We start from the raw sequence: 21,209 nt of genomic DNA on the forward strand, positions 1-21,209 counted from the left end.
AACCCAAATAGAAATAGTGAAATGAATTTAAACATGTATCTACTATCGTTACTCAGTATTACGTTTTGGTATTATTCCTCTTAGTTGGAAATGAAAGGTTTTAGGTTTGAATATCGTAGATAGCGAATTTGATATTAAATTACGTTGTCTATTGTGTGGCTTAATGAAACTTCACTTACTTTCAGTGTAAAAATATTGATGTACTTAAAAAACAAAAAAAAATCATGCACCTACCATCTAATAACATGTCATCGGAAACACACAGTGAGAAATCAAAGCCTACCATCAATCCACCATCAGTCCAACATCCAGAACTACTCGAGGGAATCAATAAATATGCGGTTGTTTCACAGTCACAGATACGTAAGGACTCATATCATCAGCTGGGGAAAAAGTAGTTTTTGGCAGAAGCACTGCTAGTCACTGTACTTTTGCACTTAAAATGATGCCAAATTGCAAAGCCATGCATGTTGATGTTCTCACCTGCTTCTGCTTTTCTCACGCAAAGTCACTTCAGAAATCTTTCTCAATCTTCCATTTTTGGAATTCCTTCACGCAAACCAAAACAAGCTTTTCTCCTTTTATTTTCCATCAATCCCAACCCTTAATTTTTCCCAAAATCTAGCAACCAATCCGTCTTCTTGTTCCTTCTTCTAATCTAGATCAGCTCTCTCCAAACGTGCACGCTTCAGCTCTTCCGATTACTGTTCTTGTTCAATGGACTAGTGCACTGCAGACTAGACATGTGGTCATCCCCGAAACTTTCCTTCACTTGTTGCTGCCATTAATGGCTTGCTTACTTTCTTAAGAACCCTAGCTAGGGTTTCAATTTTCATGCAATATATGTGATGTGTTCTTCCTCTCAGCTTCTGCCGCTTCTAATCATTAACTACACTATTTAACAAGAAGTTTTAAAATTGACAAAAGAATGATAAAACGTTTTAAATAAAATGCTAAATAGTCAAAATGGTCATTGAGATGTGTTTAACTCATCACTTTGGTCCTTAACATTTCAAATCGATAAAAGTGGTCCTTGAGATTTTCCATCATCCATCATTTTTGTTATTCCGTTAAAAACTCCGTTAAGTGTTTCGGAGCTCTTGGCCGGAAGTTTGGGCAAATTTCAAAGCTTCGTAACTCAATTGTTTCTTAACCAAATTCGACCCATAATATATCAAAATGAAGATAGGAAAGTGTAGAATAAGATTATATCTATTTGGAAGCCCAATGGCTGCCGGAGATGGCCAAAAAATAGCTTCAAAGTTGACTGGTCCGAGGGAAAACTGGAAAACTCGCCGGAAACTGGGTAAATTTTAAATGTTCATAACTTCTTCAATACTCAATGAAATCAATTGATTCAAAAACAAAAATCATACTTCTCGATGAGAGGAAGAGAATGGTACCTTTGTAGACGGCTAAATCACCGTGGTTTGGCCAGAATATTGCTTGAAAGTGGCTAACTTGAGATCCAGAAAGCCACTTTCGAGCCGTTTTCCGGTCAAACCAAGGCGAGTTAGCCGTCGAAAAATGTACCATTCTCTTTATATTGTTGAGAAGTATGATTTTTGTTTTTTAATCACTTGATTTCGTTGAGTATTGAAGAAGTTATAAACGTTTAAAATTTACCCAGTTTCCGAAGAGTTTTCCAATTTTACTTCGGACCAGTCAACTTTGAGACTATTTTCCGGGTAACTCCGGCAGCCATTGGGCTTCCAAATAGATATAATCTTATTCTAGACTTTCCTATCTTCATTTTGATATATTATGGGTTGAATTTGATTAAGAAACAATTGAGTTACGAAACTTTGAAAATTGCCCAAACGTTCGCCCAAGAGCTCCGGGACACTTAACGGAGTTTTTAACGGAATGACGAAAATGATGGATGGTGGACAATCTCAGGGACCATTTTTATCGATTTGAAATGTTAGGGACCAAAGAGAAAAGTTATGCAAATATCAATGACCATTTTGGCTATTTAGCCTAAATAAAATGATTTCGGCAGGCATTTTTTTTCTTAGTTACAACTTCGTTTATTTTTGTCTTTTAACTTCACTTTGATTTAATCAATTTGCAAAACATAAATGAGTAACGGTGTATAGCGGAAATAAATGAGTTCGAAAGCCACTTACCTAGTCTAAATTGTGGAACACTGCTTGGCTTAAACATGCAACGAGAAATTCCTCATTAACTACTAGTCGCGGTTTTAAATTGTTGAAATGAATCTCATATTGACAAGAAATCTTGCATAAGCTTATAAGTAAATTAGACTATTCCACATATTGTCAATTATTTTATGATATAACTTTAGCTTCCTTCACAACATAAATCAAAATGTCTCATTACAGCTACAAAGTAAAATTTTTTAGCATATATATTAAAATCTAGGGTAAAGTACAAAAAACTACCTCAACTATTGGTGTCACGACACTTTCATACCTCATCTTTTAAAATTGACAATGTCATACCTCATCTTATGAATTTGTGCTAATATTATACCTTCCGTTAACTTGGCTTGAATTTCTCACTTAAATGATGACGTAGCTTGATTCGGGACCCATTTTCTATTAAAAAATTATTAAAAACTACAAAAAATCATTTAATATTTTTTAAATATTAAAATAATAAAGAAAAGTAAAAAAAAAAAACAAACAAACAAACAAAAACCAGTAATCAGTTTGTCCCCTTCCCCCTTCTCTCTCTTCTCCCCATCTTCTCTTCTTCCCCCTTCCTGCAACTTCAACCCAGAAAAAAGAAGAGAAAAAAAAAAAAAAAAAACCGATTTGTCTTCCCCGCTCCCCACCCCCTCTTCTCCCCGCACCCGCTCTCCACACCCAACCTCCCCACCTTCCCACCCAACCTCGCACCCACTACCTGCAACCAAAAAAAAAAAACCAGAAAAAAACCCAAATCTCGTTGAGGTGGAATCGGGAAAATGGGGGGAATGGATGTGGAAGGAAGAGGGTGGGTACGTGCGTGCCGCCGGGGGGGGGGCGGGGGCGGGAACTGGGTGTCCTTTTTTTTTTTCCTTCTCTCTTTTCTTCTTCTTCTTCTTCTGCATGTTGGGTGTTGGGGGGGCGGGGGGGACATACCCTTTTTTTTTTCCTTCTCTCTCTTCTTCTTCTACAGGTTGGGGGGGGGAGGGGGGGGGACGGACGAACTTGGTTTCCATTTTTTTTTCTTTTCTTCTTCTTCTTCCTTCTCATTCTTCTTTCTGAGTTGCAGGGGATTGGTTTATGGTGGGGGAGGGGGAACGAACTGGGTTTGGTTTAGGTTTTTTTTTTCCTTCTTCTTCTTCTTCTTCTTCTTTCTGGGTTTGTTGGGGGGGGGGGGACGAACTGGGTTGGGTTTTTTTTTTTTTTTTCCTTCTTCTTCTTCCTCCTCCTTTTTCTTATTTCTGGATTGCAGGAAGATGGGGAAGAGAGGGAGAGAGAGGGGAATGTACGACTTTCTATTAAAAATGGGAAGAGAGGGGGGGGGAGAGAGTTAAAAAAAAATATTTTTTAATTTTTAATTATTAAAAATATATTTAATTATTAGTGAGTGGATCCTGCATGTAGCCATGACACACCCTGATCATAGAATCAAGGCGTGCTGGCCGTCACGCCTTGATTCTAGGATCGGGGTGTGTCAGTTTGGTATCAGAGCCTAGGTTGCAGTCCTGTATAATTGTATTTTTAAAGCTTCCGAACTGTGTAAATGGTTACGTCACTCTCACGTGACGGCCAGCATGCCCTCCTTCGGGACGGGGTGTGTCAAGCCATGTCAGCACTTAACAGAAAAATTAATAGAAAAACTGACGGATGTATGACATTGGCACAAATTCTAAAGATGAGGTATGACATTGTCAATTTTAAAAGATGAGGTATGAAAGTGTCGTGACATCAATAGTTGAGGTAGTTTTTTGTATTTTACCCTAAAATCTAATTCCGCCTGTATAAGTTTATTTTACGATGCCAGTTTCAAGGCCGGATAAAAGAGAAGAGGGAGAGGTCAGGTAATCAACCATCGCCACTCTATTTTTACGTTGAATCCCTAAGCCATGTTAAAAAATCTAATTTATAGGTAATCAAGGATGAGCCGTCTATCCGTTTTCTTATATTATGAGTGGGAAATTTGGCTTTAAATTTTTAGTCCAGAAGAAAAAGGGGATCAAATGTTTGATACTACTTTTGGTGGCAGAAGATCTTCACAGGTGATATAAGATCCCTGAACTAGGCAGATGCCACCGCCACCAACTCATGCCATACAGCTTCAATAGGACAAGGCAGATGCCCCCCTCCTCTGTGTAAAAGCTTTCTGCCCATATCAGCTTTCTTCAGTAGACAAAAATCACAAACTGATACCCTCCCTACCTTCTTTTCTTTTTAATTTAATTTGGTTGCTAGAAGTATTCAAACCTTTATACTTTCTCTTCAACATTCCACACCCCTATACTATTGTGTTTTTCTTTTGTTGAAGGTGTGAATAATTTTTTAGTACAATCGTCCCGCCAAGTATCGAAGCACAATTGATTGTTGGTTTGATTATCTGATTTAATATTGATGATTAACAACCGTAAAATATGATCTAATTACTTCATAAACGTAAACACTCGGTGTTTGTATTTATCAAAGAAATTTTGAGACATGAAGTCGCAAACTAATTAAGATTGAGATTATGGATAAAATGAAATGAAATGTAGCGGGGACAGGGGTCAGAGGCAGGGTGCGCCTAAATTTCTGTTCATGGTTTGCTTCCTGTGAAGGGACATATCAGCCGCAGGGGCAGTCCCCCCTCTACCTCCCCTCCCCCTGTAAACTCTCATGTCTCATCAAATAATCACAGTCTAATGTCAATGTCACGCAGTGCCATACACTGCTATGCCCGAGTCCTCTGGCTCTCCGTCACCATCGACTCGAGGGCTTTTCGCGTCAGTTCACTCTAGAGGTTGCACACCTATGATTCTAGCGTCGAGGAGAAATTTTTTTGGGGAATACGTTTCAGTTGATAATGAATTTCATATTAATAAGACGAGAAATTTTGCATGAGCTTAAAAATAAGTTGAGTTAATACTGATTTGGTACTGAGATATTTTTATAAAAAAATGGGAATAAAAAAAATTTAGCTCAAAAAGATGTTTGATAAACATTTAAAAACAGTTTATTTTCACAATTTTGGATGAAAAAAAGTTGAAAACGTGAAGCAGCAAAAATGAGCTTATTCTCACAGCACAGCAGAAACAATTTTTTTTCAAAGCACATCAATACTAAACCAGCCATAACTTTTGATATTACCAATTGGTTTGTTGTGGAACCTCAAGTTTTTTCATGTTATCAGAGCAGATGTGTGAAACTCAACGAACACACGTGCTTCACATCACCCACTTGGTGTTGTCCACATGTTATGTTTGAAAATTCTCACGAGTGAAGGGGCTTGTTGAGAGTATCAATCTACATTGGAGAAAGAAGGGACCGTTCATGCCAACTATAGTGCACCGCTCACAAAATTACAAACCCTCATGTATTTTAGCCTTATACAATTCACTCCAGCATCAATTGATGTGAGAATTATCATAATTAAGTAACTGTAATTAAGTTTATATATGAATGATAATCTAACCCAAAGTATTTGAGGGTCTTTGTAAGACTATTTCTGAATTCTGAAACAACAAAAAGTATTATTGTGTTTATAATTCCGTTTGATAGAAAAACATATGCACAATAGAAGCATTTATTATTTGTTTCTTTCATATGCATTGCTAAACATTTTCAGAGTCGTACTTAATTTTTTGTAAAAATTCTACATGTTTGCTTATAAAAACTAAATGCAGTGAATCTCATCATGGGAAATAATTGTACGTATTTCGTTCTCAAATATCGTACTTTGTTTTAAAAAAGAAAAAAAAAGTGTTGATCCTCACCATTTTTATAGAAATCTTCAAGAAAAAAATTAGAAACCAAAAAATGGAGAGTGATGATTTTTAGATATAAATGTTCAAGTTGTACCACTTGGTGATTTCAATGCAATTTATTTACCGCTGTTTGTCTAATATAGTAAATTTAGCCATTTCTTGGGCTTACAAATATTGGGAATTACAAAAATTCTCTTTTCTGTATTTCCAAAAAATTAAATTTATTATCAGTACCAAATTCAATTAATATCGAATAAGACTTAGTTATTATTAGGGAAATTTTATTTGGACCCAATAAACCTATTTCTACACCCATTAAATTTTTGTTAAATTTTATATTCCAATTATGCCCTAAAGAAAAGATGGGTGTAGAAAGAAAGTATCAACTGGGGAATATGGGTGGGTCGAAATGGCCCTGAGAGCCACAATTGGTGGCTGGGTGGGTTGCCGGAATTCAGAAAAGGGATTGCCCGAGGGTGGAGAAGAACAACAAAAAGGGATTGCCGAAGGTCTGCATATATATAAGTCATAACCAAATTGAACTTGAATTATTGCAGTAATCAAGACATCCATGAAATTGTATTCTTGCAGTACTGTAATGCGGTGCTCATTGACAGAGAGAGGGAAAGACTTACATATATAGTTAGAGACTCAAAGAACATGAAATTGGTGAGGACTGAACAAATTGCAGTACATAGAGCCTTATATAAGATGCGAGGTGATGATGAATCGGTGCTGCATATGCTAAGATTAGCAATTGGGTTAACTTTTGTTCTGCAATTGTTGATGCAAATGCTAAGAAGGGTTTGGAGGACAAAGTAGTTGGAGTCATACCTTTACAAATCAAGAGAATGCAATAACAAACAACTTTGAATTGGTGATGGTGAATTGTATTATTTGCTGGGTTTTTATAATTAGTTCATTAAGGTTTAAGGAGACAATAGTCGGACGAAAATCCAGTCCCATGGAATTGGGCATGAAGAATTGAAAAACGACGAGATAAAGAGCAGATCGGTGGTGACAGTTTCTGGAATGATGACAAGAATCAAATCTGGTTGTTGCCAGGGTAAGTGGTTGGGTGAGTTTATGTGTTTGTGTAATTTTTTTCAAGTATGTAAATTTTGTATTTGAGGATAAAATGGTAAGTTTGTGGGATAAAATTTCTAAATTAGATGTGAAAAAAGGATTAATAAGTTTAAATAAAATTTCCCTTATTATTATTGTAGTCAATTACAAACCGTTTTTATTTTTCTTCAAAATTTCAGTAAGCGTAGGAAAAAGGTAGAAGTTGGGTCACATTTATCCCGTGTAAACTTGGAACTTTCATAGAGTTGAGCGGCAAAGAAAGCTTTTCTGCTCTTACTTTATTTTATTTATATATCTCACCCAAATCGCGTGGACCCCATCAATAACAAATAAGTGGAAAAAATTATCAATTGTCTTCTCAACTTATGATCTTCTTTCAATTTGCTCCCTCAACTATTAACTTGCATATGAGCTCCTTAATCTTACAAAATGCTAATTTGTCCACAATTGTGAAATTTGAATTTGGCTAAAGTGTTAAAATTTATTTGATACAATCACTATATCTGATCATTGAGATGGTCGTAGTCTATGTTATAGCTACGCAAACTTGATTTAATGAGAATAACAGTAATTATGGGACAACAACAAAAGTTACACAAAGTACTTATTTCTAATCAATCATTGCAAATACATCCATACATGGTGCTAAGAATAAGGAAAAGAGATGGGGACATGGCATGCAAAAAAACAGAACCCATATTTTCCGAAGCACCTGCACATTTGAAAACGTATTTTCCTAGGGATTCCTTGATCTTACCCGTTTATCGTACATCGTGCGGTCATAAATAATTTCAAAATTTAAAATTTAAAATTAAATATGAATTGTATCTAACGAAAACTGACCGTACGATGTACGATGATGAGATGAGATTACGAGATCTCTAAGATCCCTAAGAAAATGATCTGGTCGCTGGATCCTTTTCCATTTGAAAATACAAAAGAAGCTAAAAAGAGACAAAAGCTGGATTCTATGAAGTAGCACAAAGTAGGACACTGGTGGATCTATATGTTAAATCTAGGAAACATATTGCGGTCAGAACATAAATTCAAGAAATATGTGGGTCACAAAAGGGGATCATTTGCAAATTTAACAGAATCGCCGTTACGAGAGTACAAGTCACGTGAGCGGTGCAAATCTTCTCCTGACCGAATTAATAACACTCCGTCGTCCTCGTCTTCGATCTTTTATGGCCTCCTTGGCAAACACTCAACTCGCAGAGAAAAGCTATGGCGTCCAAGCTTCTTCTCAACGCTTGTGAAATGACCCGTTAGCCCCTCTCTCCACCGCCATTTCTCTCTGAAAAACATAGCTTCCGACCCCTCTTTCTTCTTCTCAAATTGCCCTTTCATGGCGTCGATAAAGCCTCTGTTTTTAGTTATTTTCATAGTTTTTGAGTCCCTCATTCTACTCGCCAATGGCGTTTCCCGCCAAAACGTCCAAAACCCTGAACGGAAAGCTCTCCTTTCCTTCAAAACCGTCCTCGGAAACCCCGCAGTTCTCTCCTCGTGGCGGCCCTCCGCCTCGCACTGCGACTGGGTCGGCGTTTCCTGCCAATTGGGCCGAGTCACCGTGCTCGCCCTCCCGTCTTTCTCCCTCAGAGGCCCGCTCCCTCCCTCCCTCTTCTCCCTCTCCAACCTCGCCGTGCTGGACCTCTCCTCCAACCTACTTCACGGTAAAATTCCACTTCAAATTCTCAACCTCAAACACCTAAACCACCTCTGCCTCACTGGTAACCAGCTCTCCGGCGAAATACCGACCCAAATCGCGGAGTTGACTGAGCTGGAGACCCTGAAGCTCGGAACCAACTTTTTCACCGGGAAAATCCCGCCGGAGCTGGGATATTTATCTCTACTTCAAACCCTGGAGCTCTCCAGTAATGACTTCTATGGAGAAATTCCGACCCAGATTGGAAATTTGACCCGGCTGAAGTTCCTGGACCTGGGCAACAACGTCCTCTCAGGTTCTCTTCCCTCTGACCTGTTTCCAAAGCTTCAATCTATAGCTTCCATGGACGTATCACGCAATTCACTCTCTGGGGAAATTCCACCGTCAATTGGTAGCCTGAAGAATCTCACGGACCTCTACATTGGCAACAATCATATCTCCGGCCCGTTGCCCCGCGAAATCGGAGAGCTTTCGCGGCTCGAAATTTTGGACGCTGCTTCCTGTTCCATAACAGGGCCGTTGCCGGAAGAGATTTCTAAGCTGGAATCGTTGACCAAAATTGACCTCTCGTACAACCCATTGAGGTGTTCGTTCCCAAAAGGCGTAGGGAAGTTGCAGAACATGAGCATTTTCGCTTTGGTTTTCACAGAGCTTAATGGGTCTGTTCCTGCTGAGCTAGGGAACTGTAAAAGTTTGACGACTTTGATGCTTTCGTTCAATTCGCTTTCGGGGCCGTTGCCTGAAGAGCTCTCTGAGCTTCCACTGATGACTTTTTCCACTGAAAAGAACCAGCTTTCGGGCATCTTGCCTTCCTGGCTCGGAAAATTGAAGCAAGTCGAATCGCTTCTGCTTTCGAGCAATCTGTTTTCCGGGAAAATTCCACCGGAGATTGGCAACTGCTCTATGCTGAGGTTACTTAGCTTGAGCAATAACTTGTTGACGGGTCCGATTCCGGAAGAGATTTGCAATGCGGGTTCGCTTTTGGAGATTGATCTCGATAGCAATTACCTCTCGGGAACAATTGACAGCACGTTTGTCAAGTGCAAGAACTTGTCGCAGCTCAACTTGGTGAACAATCGGATTGCCGGCGCAATCCCTCATTACCTTTCGGAGCTTCCACTCATGGTGATCGACCTTGATTCGAACAACTTCACGGGCACAATACCGAAAAGTCTTTGGAATTCGAAGAATTTGATGGAGTTCACAGCTTCGAACAATCAGCTGAGCGGTTCAATTTCGAATAAGATTCGTCGGGCAGCTGTCTTGGAAAGGCTCGTCCTCAGTAACAATCGCCTGACAGGAAAACTTCCTAAAGAGATCGGAAATGTCAGCAGCCTTTCTGTTCTAATATTGAATTCGAATCTTCTGGAAGGGAACATTCCGGCGGAGCTTAGCAAGTGCACCGGTCTTACTACATTGGATCTGGGAAACAATCAGCTTAGCGGCTCTATCCCAACGGAGCTGGCAGAGCTAAGCCAATTGCAATGTCTGGTACTTTCTCACAACAATCTATCTGGTTCAATTCCTTTGAAAAAATCGTTGTATTTTCGACAAGCAAATATCCCGGTTTTGAGCTTTGTGCAACATGTTGGAGTGTTTGATCTGTCCTACAATAGGTTGTCGGGTGCAATACCTGAAGATTTGGGTCACTGTGTTATTCTGGTGGATGTTTTGATCAGCAACAACCTGCTCTCTGGTGAAATTCCAAGGTCCCTCGCTCGTTTAACAAACCTTACAACTTTGGATTTGTCTGGGAACATGCTCAGTGGTTCCATTCCTCCTGAGTTTGGTGATTCGCCGAAGCTTCAAGGCTTGAATCTGGGAAATAACCAGCTTACGAGTACCATCCCTGGAAGCTTTGGTCGTTTAGGAAGCTTGGTGAAGCTTAATTTGACTGGTAATAAGTTATCTGGTTCTGTACCTGTGAGCTTTGGGGAATTGAAAGAGCTAACTCACTTGGATTTAAGCTCAAACAAGCTAGATGGCGAGCTTCCTTCATCGCTGTCAAGCATGCAGAATCTCGTGGGGCTGTATGTTCAGGAGAACCGCCTTAATGGTGGAGTTGATAAGCTGTTCTCGAATACCATAGCTTGGAGGATCGAAAAGATGAACTTGAGCAATAATTTCTTTGATGGGGTGCTGCCCCATTCTCTTGGTAATCTGTCATACTTGACGGATTTGGATCTTCATTCAAATTCGTTCCAAGGAGAGATTCCTCCAGACCTTGGGAATTTGGTGCAACTTGAGTATTTTGATGTTTCAAGTAACAAGCTCTCTGGACAGATTCCAGAGAAAATTTGCAGCCTCATCAATCTGTTTTACATGAACTTGGCGGAAAATAGGTTGGAAGGGCCCCTTCCTAATAGTGGTATTTGCCGGAACCTGTCAGAAAAATCGCTTGCCGGTAACAAGAAACTGTGTGGGAGAAGTAAAGATTTGGATTGCCATGCCAAGAGTTTTGATGAATTAGCATTGTTTAATGCCCAGGGAGTCGCTGCTATTGTAGTTGGAAGTGCTCTAATCTTTATTGTTGCAGCTTATGCTGTAGTAAGATGGATCACCCGAAGCAGCCGGCATGATCCTGAAGAAGATGAAGAAACCAGGTTGACTAGTTTCATGGAACATTATTTTCTCAGTAGCAGCAGATCAAAGGAGCTTCTGAGCATCAACGTTGCCATGTCTCAGCAGCCGCTTCTCAAGCTAACTTTAGTTGACATTCTTGAAGCCACCAACAACTTCTGCAAGACAAACATAATAGGAGATGGAGGCTTTGGAACCGTGTACAAGGCCACGTTGTCAGATGGGAAAGCCGTTGCGGTTAAGAAGCTAAATGAGTATAAAACTCAGGGACATCGAGAATTCATGGCTGAAATGGAAACCCTGGGGAAGGTAAACCACCAAAATCTCGTTCCATTACTCGGGTACTGTTCTCTTGGCGAGGAGAAGCTCCTTGTTTATGAGTATATGGTAAATGGGAGCCTCGACATTTGGCTGAGAAATCGGAGTGGAGATCCTGAAGGCCTAGACTGGGACAGACGTTTCAAAATTGCAACGGGTGCAGCCCGCGGCCTGGCTTTTCTTCACCATGGATTCGGCCCCCATATCATCCACAGGGATATCAAAGCCAGCAACATCTTGCTCAACGAAGACTTTGAACCCAAAGTTGCAGACTTTGGACTTGCAAGATTGATCAATGCCTGTGAGACTCACATTAGCACCGATATAGCCGGAACATTTGGCTACATTCCACCTGAGTATGGACAGAGCGGGCGGTCTACCACAAAGGGAGATGTCTATAGCTTTGGTGTGATACTGCTCGAGTTGGTGACAGGGAAAGAGCCAACCGGACCCGATTTCAAAGATTTGGAAGGCGGGAATTTAGTGGGGTGGGTTTTTCAGATGCTGAAGAAGGGGAAGGCTGCTGATGTTCTTGATCCGATGGTGCTTGACGCGGATTCGAAGCGCACGATGGTTCAAGTGTTGAAGATTGCCTGTGTGTGCGTCTCTGATAACCCAGCTCAGAGGCCTACAATGCTTCAAGTGCTCAAGTTTCTCAAAGGGATTAATGACGAGTAAAATGTAGAGTTTTATGGCAAAGAATTTGATAACAATGATGATGTAAACTAATTAGGAAGGGACGTAGGGCTTATAAACTAATGGTATAATTAGTCTGCTAATCTCATATCAAAAGCTGGAGTTGTTTAATTAAGCACCATTTAGTTTTCATGTGTTCTGTACATTGATTTTTTCGTAGCAATATCGGAGAATTTGGAGAAAGATAAGAAACTCTTAAATTTCGCCCAAAAACGATAAATTTCTTCAATATTTCCAACATAATGGTTAAATATTGACAAACCGCTATATTAACATAACGATAAATTCCTTAAAGTTTCATTTTAAATTTTCACGTTTTTGAGCCAATTTTCATCATTTCATCAAATACAACTCAATTTGAATATCAATAATTCCATCGACACAAATATTTTAATCACTAGACCGAAAATATGTTATAGTCCATCTTCAATTACGATGAACTACTCAAATATGAGTTTCATCGTTTTTTGTTGAATTTGCCCAAACTCAATTTTGTAGGCTTCAATCAACACACACCACGATTTAGTCTTTACTTGTAAGTTTCGATATCCAGTTACATTAAATTACGATGTTACACCAAAATTGACATAAATTCAACGATGTTTAGTCAGCTAGATATTTAAACACGAAACTCAATGAAAATTTGAAAAATAAGGTGCCGCAAAAATAAAATAATTTTATATTACCGATGAACACAAGAATTTTGATCAGATTTTTCATATTGATTGGTTGCTTTGGGTATGGTCTTTCCCAACTTAATTTCTAGTAGACTTATTATTTCAGCTTTTTCTTTGTCTCTGTGGGAAGTGGGGAACATTTGATCAGATTCCATGTGGAATATCATGCAAAATCAAAAGGCGGAGGACAAAACAAAAGTGTTATTTCCAAAATTCATAAAGCTAAAAGAGTAGAAAGTCTAAGAAACTTCTTGAAGGGAATGGGCCCCTGGAGGTTGACTACGCACGTGAACCCATTTTTAACACGTGCCTCAATCCTGGTTCTTCTATTACAACTCCATATAATATATATAATATCTACCGTTGCTTCTAACTTATGATCAATTGCACACCCTCTGATTAGCCATGTGGCACTGCTTCAGCCACGGCGTTTCCTTATGACCAATATCCGACGGCTCTGATTTAACCTCGCTAGCGCTCGGTTGCTGAAGCCGCAAGTTGGTCTCATCGTTCTCTACGCCATCGCCGCGGGCCTCTCGCGCGCGCTTGGCCCCAATCGCCACCCCGAAAAGTTTCGGACTCGCCTCTTCTTCCTCTTCGTGCTCCCTCTTTCCGGGGAAACGCTTCCCGGGCATCAAATCGAGCGGTTTTAGCTCCGGGAAACCGCTCTCCGATTGGGCGCAAGCGTAATTCGATACCATGGTGAAGATGTTGTTGCAGAGGGACTTCAGCTCCACCAGCTCCTTGGTGAGCTGCATGTTCTCTTTCCTCAGCCTCTCGTTCTCGTCCATAATCTCCGACGATGCTCTGATCGGCGACGAACTCGAAGATATCACCTGCTCGTCGCCCGAGTTCGCCGGGGAAATAATCGGTTTTGCCGTCGGAACCGCCCAAACCGACGCCACCGGCGGCGCCGGAGGGTTGATTTTCCGGCGTTGTATTTCGCAGAGAAGCCGCTTCTCGCCTCTCCGAAAGCTATCGTTCAAGAATTCCCATCGGTCCGGCACAACCTTCCGAAATCCCTGAAATTCGAACACAAAACATTCAGAAATTAATAAATTCCAACCGGAAAATAGCCGGAAATTGAAGAAACAAAATCAAGATGCTTACGTAGGTGTTGAGCTGCCGTACGAAGCTGGAGAAGTTGTTGTGCTTGAAGTACTTGGGGAGCAAATCTCTGGCGAAGACGGTGGGGTTCCAGACGACGAAGCTGGATCCGTCGTCGCTCCATGAGATGACGTCGTCGATTGAGGGATCGTCGACGAGCTGATACGTCTTGGTCAAAAACGGAGTCGGAAGAGCTCGCTGCGACGACTCGCTGGACGTGGACTCGCCGGTCGGCTCCACCGGCGTCGGAGCCATATCGAAAGCCGCACCTCTAACGTTAGAGGAAAATTGACATGGAAATTTGGAAGACGATGAGAGAGAGATAGAGAGAGAGCGAGAGAGAGGAAAGTAGAGGGAGAGAGTTGGGTTGGAGCAATGAAGGGGGGAATCGTTTATGGTGGTTCTAGAAGGTTCCTTGGGGGAATTTATAGGGTGGGGAGGTTGGGAAGATGAGGAGAGGGAGTGGGAGAGGGAACCCACACGAAACTCTTACCATTTCGAGAAACTTCCGGGTCAGATTTTCTTCGGTTCCGTGGACGTGGCGGCTTATGAGCGGTTGGTAGGGATGGAATAAGTTTGTGTGAGAATTGTCTTTTGGCAGTCCATTTCGAAATTAATGGCATGTTTATATGGTTTCGAAATTATTGCATTTTTTGACATTCTAAATTATGTTTGATTTTCAATAAACAACCATACTTGATTATTCAAAGAAAAACTGTTTGTTGTTGATTTAAACCGTTTTTAAAGGAAATGTCAAAAATACTACATAAGCATATAACGGTAACAAATGACGGATCATTTACCCCAATCGAGATGACAAAGTTGACATGAGAAAGAAGGTTAAGAGCATCTCCAATAGAGATGTCAAAAGAAAAATATCAAATGTAAATTTGATGGCTAAGGTGGTAATGTCAGAATTTCTTTTTTTTTTTTCATCCGATATGTTTTTTTTTGTTATAAATAATATTTGTAGGATCTATTTTAAAAAGAAATCATTTAAAATAAATTTTCAAGATCTATAATTGGTGCATTAATAAGACTCACACAAAAAAATAATTAAAAATGATTTAACATCACATTTTCTCATGTCAAATTTGACATATGAAAACTCATATGTCAATCCACATAAGATTGACATATCGGTTGGAGTTTGCTCATACCTTCAAATTTGATTACATTGCATTTCACTTAGGATTTAAGATTTCCTTTGGAGATGGTCTAAGTTAACATGGAAAATGAGATGCCAAAATTGACACCATTGCTTCAAGGCGTCAGAGATTAAATGCTAGCATATTTAGGTATCTTTTATGTCAGTTTTGCTATTTTCAAAGGCACTTCACTTGTCTTATCTTAAATGCTAGCAAATTTAACTATTTTTTATTATTTTTAAACCATCAATATCCCAACTTTTTGTTATTTTTTTTTAAAAGAAAACATAAATGAAACAATATATTTTGGCATGTTGGGTGGAAGAAAAATACTGACAATATGTCAAATTGTTAAGGCTGCCATCAAATTGAAATTTGATGTTTTGAATTTGAAGTCTTCTTTGCAGATGCTCTTATAGAACTGTATTTATGATCAGAACTGTTCATATTTGTAAAAAAAAAATATTAAAATTAAGATCGTTTCGTCATTGAATTGTATAAAAACAGACAAATAGGATTAATAAAAGTAAAACCGTCTAATAATTGCAATAATAGATTGACTAAATAACCTTATGTTTAATTTATTTTTTGTCCATATGATATTTACAAAGTGGTTCATAAAATGAACAATTCTGATCATAAACACAAAGCTCTGTAATTTGAACATGAAGAAGTTTGAGTAGGAGTTTCTACTTATCCTTAAGTAGTCAAGCATTGTTCATATCTCTTAGTAAGCTATACGTAAAAATCGAAAAAACGGGCTAAAACTCTTTTTGTAAATCTTCAAAGAAGCTTTCGGTATGCCATATTTTAAGACGGGATAACCTCCCTTCGTTAAACTTTTCAAAACCAAACGAAATCAGAAGTACTATAAAATGTTAACCACAATCTGTACTTAAAAATTCAGGTTTTAGATCCATTTGAATAAATAATATAAATAGACATATTGTCACGTACTATTATAAATTTATGTCTCCAAAATTTAAAATAATAACATTGATAACTTCAGGTAATGGTTTAAATGTCTAACACAAAAAACATCTCTCAATCATATCTTTTCAACTTTCTCAATTATATTTAGGTGATGTGCATTTGTCACCATTGGATTGGAAATGATCTTTAATCTTAACAAAGGTAAAGAGAGAGAGAGAGAGAGTGTGCGGTCACATGGTCTGGTCGAATATGTCACGCGTGGGGCAAAAAAGCGAGGAAAAAGAAGATAAAAGTGGAGTAAAGAAGCAAAGCAACCAAACTGCAATCTTCTTCCTCTTATGGCTGCCGCTCCACTTTTTAATTTAATTAATTTATGTAAATGCTTTTTCCTTGGTAATTGGTGCGGTCAATGTTTCTTTCTTTAGTCCAATCTTGTTACGATAATGATGTTGAAAATAAGTTGTTGAGGGAAGGGGAGATTTTATATGAATTTATAAATAGTTGGATTACTTCTTACATTGCTAATTAGTTTTATGATGAAATTTCAATATTTTTTTTAGTATTAGAGTAGGTTGACCAATGTGCGAAGCTAAATGATCACATATGTTGTACGTCAACTCGTTATGTTGCCCACTTGTTAAGCTTGAAAATTCGTCACACATGAGAAGACGTGTTGGATTACTTCTTACATTGCTAATTAGTTTTATGATGAAATTTCAATATTTTTTTTAGTATTAGAGTAGGTTGACCAATGTGCGAAGCTAAATGATCACATATGTTGTACGTCACCTCGTTGTGTTGCCCAGTTGTTAAGCTTGAAAATTCGTCACACATGAGATAAGCTTGAAAATTCGTCACACATGAGAAGACGTGTTGGATTACTTCTTACATTGCTAATTAGTTTTATGATGAAATTTCAATATTTTTTTTAGTATTAGAGTAGGTTGACCAATGTGCGAAGCTAAATGATCACATATGTTGTACGTCACCTCGTTGTGTTGCCCACTTGTTAAGCTTGAAAATTCGTCACACATGAGAAGACGTGTTGGATTACTTCTTACATTGCTAATTAGTTTTATGATGAAATTTCAATATTTTTTTTAGTATTAGAGTAGGTTGACCAATGTGCGAAGCTAAATGATCACATATGTTGTACGTCACCTCGTTGTGTTGCCCACTTGTTAAGCTTGAAAATTCGTCACACATGAGAAGACGTGTTGAGAATGAATCTCACATTGATGGGAGAAGAGACATTGCATAAGCTTATAAATAAGGGAGTTTTAAGTACTATTCACTTTTAACGAAAAACCACATTTTTACCTTTAACTGTCACTATTCACTATACCTTTAAAAATGGGTTTTCGTTAATAGGGAAGTTTTTTTAGACTTTTTGTTAGTTTTCCTTATAAATAATTACGCTAGTCCATATATTGTCAATTAGTTTTATAATAGAACCCCAACTTCTTCAAATGATAAATAAATATTGTGGAGCAACCTACTAATGAAAATGCATTACGCATTTGTCACATTACGTATTAAGAAAGGGTAGTGTTATCCACACTCATTTTGCTTTCTCATACACACACACACAATATTAAAGGGGTTGTAGAAAGGGAACCCGTCCACTTATTTCATTCGATGTTATGGGGCAGGGGCCCACCAGATTCAACCGACTTTTGGATAACAAGAAGGCGAGCTGATATGCTTTGATTAAGGAAAAAGCCATTTTGAATCTACTGAATTGCAGAATATCAATAGCCAACAAGAGTGTGTGAGATGTAAGAATGAGTGTGTGAATAACATTATTCTTTAAAAAAAAATGGTTTTTACATCTCCTTTCTCTTCCTCCACATGCATTTTTGCTTTTAAACTACCTTTAAATTGAACAGAGCAAAGAAAAATCAAATGTCGGCTTTGAACAAGATGGGGAAATTTACCAAAAAAATGTGCAAAAATCATTTTTCAAGCTGTGTAAGTTATTATTTTTCAATAAATGTATGTGATTCAAATTGTGGTTTTCATACAATACTCATCATCATATTTCAACATTTGCGGCAATCAATCTATTTTGCATCCCCAGTTCACAGCATGAAATCATGTCTTCGACTCATATCATAACACACGAGGACTAGAAACATCAAGAAAACAACTCTAGAATAGTTTTGATCAGCAAGATAAACAAAATCTAGTCATTTGGGACAGCAGAAACAGTGTAAAGCATTTAATTTTGACTGCAAATGACAAAAATGGAGTGCAAAAATCGTGAATCTTACACAAATATTTACCGTCTACGGGATATATGATTGGTGGATTTAGTATTAGCACGTGGTATAATTATGTGGTCTCCCTAACATTACTGCAACGAACGTGATGGATCTTTCACATCCAAACATTCCATCTTGGCCACCATATTGGATCCATGCTTATGAAACTTATCACAATGCAAGATGAGGGTTAGGCTAGTTGATCATGACAGAATTTCCGTCACGATATAGAATGTTCCGGGAGGAAATCTACCCTACGTGAGTGCAGGTTTTAGTTTTTAATATGGTTTTCCATAACATCACATTCCTGCAAACTTTCAAAAGATACATAGAATCTTAATGCATTTACAGCTACAACATACTTCCAAGATAATAACAACCATACTTGCTCAACAAGGCTATGAAACATGGTTCTCTAATAAGCACAAGCCGGACATGTTTCATAGGATTCGTCGCAAACATTGCATCAAGAGACCAACTCATCAAACACATATAACTTCCCTAGCATTCGCTTCGATTTTACCTAGTTTTGTTCAAATTGCAGTTGATCATTTGATGGACAAAACGTGTATAAGTAAACATATTCACAAACAATTTCTGGGGACATGCTCAGCCAGTTAATCAAAATTGTACGGGACTCAGTTATACGCACAAAACTGAATCTAATTTGCCACGAGTTATGACGTTTACAAAATAAAATACAATAGCAGAACCCTAACATGTAGTAAATGAGTGTCAATCAATGTAACAACAAAATAAACAGAGGAGGCCAAAGTATATACCAGATAATGCGTTCGATCCTCCCTTCCCCCTTCCCTCCAGGAGGCAGAATTGCACAGGTTAAGTAAATCAAAATTCTGTTACAAAGCACAACACTCTCACTCAAAATTCGTGAAAAGTCCAACTCAAGGATTAATTTGAAGGTTGAATCAGCAGATCCAAGTCGTCAAGACATGTACAAAATGCAGCGCCGATATAGAAAAATGGTCGCTGAACTGTAAATCGTCCAAACAAAGAGGATCCACCAAGCCATAAAGAGAGCCACTTCTTTCACAAACGCAGAGCAAGGAGCTAGACTACAAATGTATTGGTAATTTTCCGGAGAGATACCATCGATCTGAGACAATCCAAGAAAGAGGAGCAACAAAACTGGCGGTCCAAGGAACTGTAGAACTACAAGGCATAAGTAGTGATTGTGCAAAAACACCTTAGCCCTACTGAAATCCAAGTCAGGAACCCTGCTAGCATGCAACCGTTGATACCAAGACAGCAATGCCTCGTTCAAATACATTTGTATGTTCGGGCGTAAAGCAACAATCTGTACTATACTCGTAGCCAGCAAGCACCAAACCCTAAATTTAGCAAAATCCGAAGGTGAAAATCCGATATTTCCAAACAACATATCTGCACTTCCACTCTTGCGATTGATGTTCTTGTTCACGAACATTCCAGCCAAGGGATTAATCCACAACAAAACTGTCAACACAATCATCATATGATTCACATACAGAACAGCTCTGCCAAACCAATCACATGACAGCATTACCAAATCAGACCTAATCTGATCAGTTCCAAGCCAAAAACACCTCGCACTCTTCACTGCCGGAATAAATAGAAAACCCGAAAAGCATCCCATCAAAACAGCAACAAACATCTTCCCAAACCCATCAATGGACTCGAAATTGAAATCGAAAAACTTAGGACTAAACGTGAAGCAAATCACATTGCCTAAAACCAACCCCACAGCCCCCAAAATCACACTCAATTGCTTCTCGGACCGCCTCGAAGCGGATTTCTCATACGCAATTTTACCAAGCAAAACCAACAACTTAGAAACACCGGCAAATCCCAACAAAACCGGAACAAAAACCCCATTAACTAAAAACCCAGAATTTTTATCGTCCGATTCGTTATTCAAGTACAACAACTGAAGCAAAAGACATGAAATTGCAACGAAAGAGAAAGTGAAGGCATTGGAATACTCATTGAAATATAGGCGGGTTTGGAGGTGGGCCTCGTCGAGCTTGAGGCGGAAGATCTGAGCATTGTTTTCATCGAACTCGGGGTTGGATTTTGACTTTGACCGCTTCCTGAGCTCGGGGTTGGATTTGGAGGGCTGCCCAGGAGCGGAATCGGGGCCATCGGGGCGGCGGATGGCGGCGCGGACACCGCTTTGGACGTTGTCGGGGTGGATGTAGGTGTGGAGGCCGCGGAGAAAGAAGACGGGGATTTTGAGAAAGGTGAGGAGGAGGGTGAGAGTGAGGGAGAGTAAGATTTGGAGTATCAGATTCTTGTAGGTGATCAAGAATTGGACCATTGTTTACGTGTTGGTTTGGGTTTTGAAAGACCAGAGAGTGCTGTGGAGTTGGGACAAATGCTTGGGCGTTAGAGAGAGAAAGACAATGAGAGAGAGAGAGAGAGAGAGAGAGAGAGAGAGATCTTAAGATTGATTGGCTTCTAAACTTCTTCTGAGGTTGTTGAAGTGAACTGGGATCCTCTACATGCTTGTTCTTGTTGGAATTGGATCCCATCCGGATCCACTTTAGGATCTTCACATTTTATTCATTTATCGTGTATTGTACAGTCATAAATTATTTGATTTTTTTTATTTAAAATTAAACACAAATAGTATCTGATGAAAACTGATCGCATAATATTGAATAAATGACTAGAATGTGAAAATCTTTAAGATCCTTACAAAATAGATCTGAAGAGGATCTCTTCCCGTTGTTGCTCCTTGTGTACTCTATGTTGTTGTCAAGGTCATACTTTGGTTTTGTGGTAATTGGGCTCCTTACCTTTGGGCTTGTAGAAGGGGGATAGCATTCTTTTCAATGACAATCC

At 39.0% G+C, this 21,209-nt stretch overlaps 3 protein-coding genes across 3 annotated transcripts; 1 reads left to right on the plus strand and 2 right to left on the minus strand.

Annotated features, from left to right (window-relative positions):
• Positions 1-8,110: 8,110 nt before the first annotated feature.
• LOC103440117 (leucine-rich repeat receptor protein kinase EMS1-like) lies at positions 8,111-12,357 on the plus strand. Its single transcript, XM_070824979.1, has one exon. The coding sequence runs from the start codon at positions 8,325-8,327 to the stop codon at positions 12,216-12,218; it is 3,894 nt and encodes a 1,297-aa protein (XP_070681080.1). The 5' UTR covers positions 8,111-8,324; the 3' UTR covers positions 12,219-12,357.
• Positions 12,358-13,096: 739 nt separating this feature from the next.
• On the minus strand, positions 13,097-14,729 carry LOC103439731 (heat stress transcription factor B-2a-like). Its single transcript, XM_008378324.4, has 2 exons — positions 14,024-14,729; positions 13,097-13,935 (listed from the first exon to the last, which is right to left on the minus strand). The coding sequence occupies exons 1-2, from the start codon at positions 14,273-14,275 to the stop codon at positions 13,294-13,296; spliced, it is 894 nt and encodes a 297-aa protein (XP_008376546.1). The 5' UTR covers positions 14,276-14,729; the 3' UTR covers positions 13,097-13,293.
• A 4,278-nt stretch (positions 14,730-19,007) lies between these two features.
• Positions 19,008-20,842, minus strand: LOC103439732 (uncharacterized). Its single transcript, XM_008378325.4, has one exon. It carries the CDS (start codon positions 20,680-20,682, stop codon positions 19,312-19,314), a length of 1,371 nt encoding a protein of 456 aa, XP_008376547.1. The 5' UTR covers positions 20,683-20,842; the 3' UTR covers positions 19,008-19,311.
• Between the last annotated feature and the right edge of the window lie 367 nt (positions 20,843-21,209).

Source organism: Malus domestica, chromosome 07, assembly GCF_042453785.1.
Source record: "Malus domestica chromosome 07, GDT2T_hap1".
NCBI lineage: Eukaryota > Viridiplantae > Streptophyta > Magnoliopsida > Rosales > Rosaceae > Malus > Malus domestica.

Excerpts from the sequence above, each read along its gene's own strand:
- LOC103439732 (XM_008378325.4), bottom strand. The coding sequence starts at position 20,682 with ATGGTCCAATTCTTGATCACCTACAAGAATCTGATACTCCAAATCTTA.
- LOC103439731 (XM_008378324.4), bottom strand. The coding sequence starts at position 14,275 with ATGGCTCCGACGCCGGTGGAGCCGACCGGCGAGTCCACGTCCAGCGAG. Across the intron at positions 13,936-14,023 it reads TACGGCAGCTCAACACCTAC|GGATTTCGGAAGGTTGTGCC; the intron begins GTAAGCATCTTG and ends TTCGAATTTCAG.
- LOC103440117 (XM_070824979.1), top strand. The coding sequence starts at position 8,325 with ATGGCGTCGATAAAGCCTCTGTTTTTAGTTATTTTCATAGTTTTTGAG.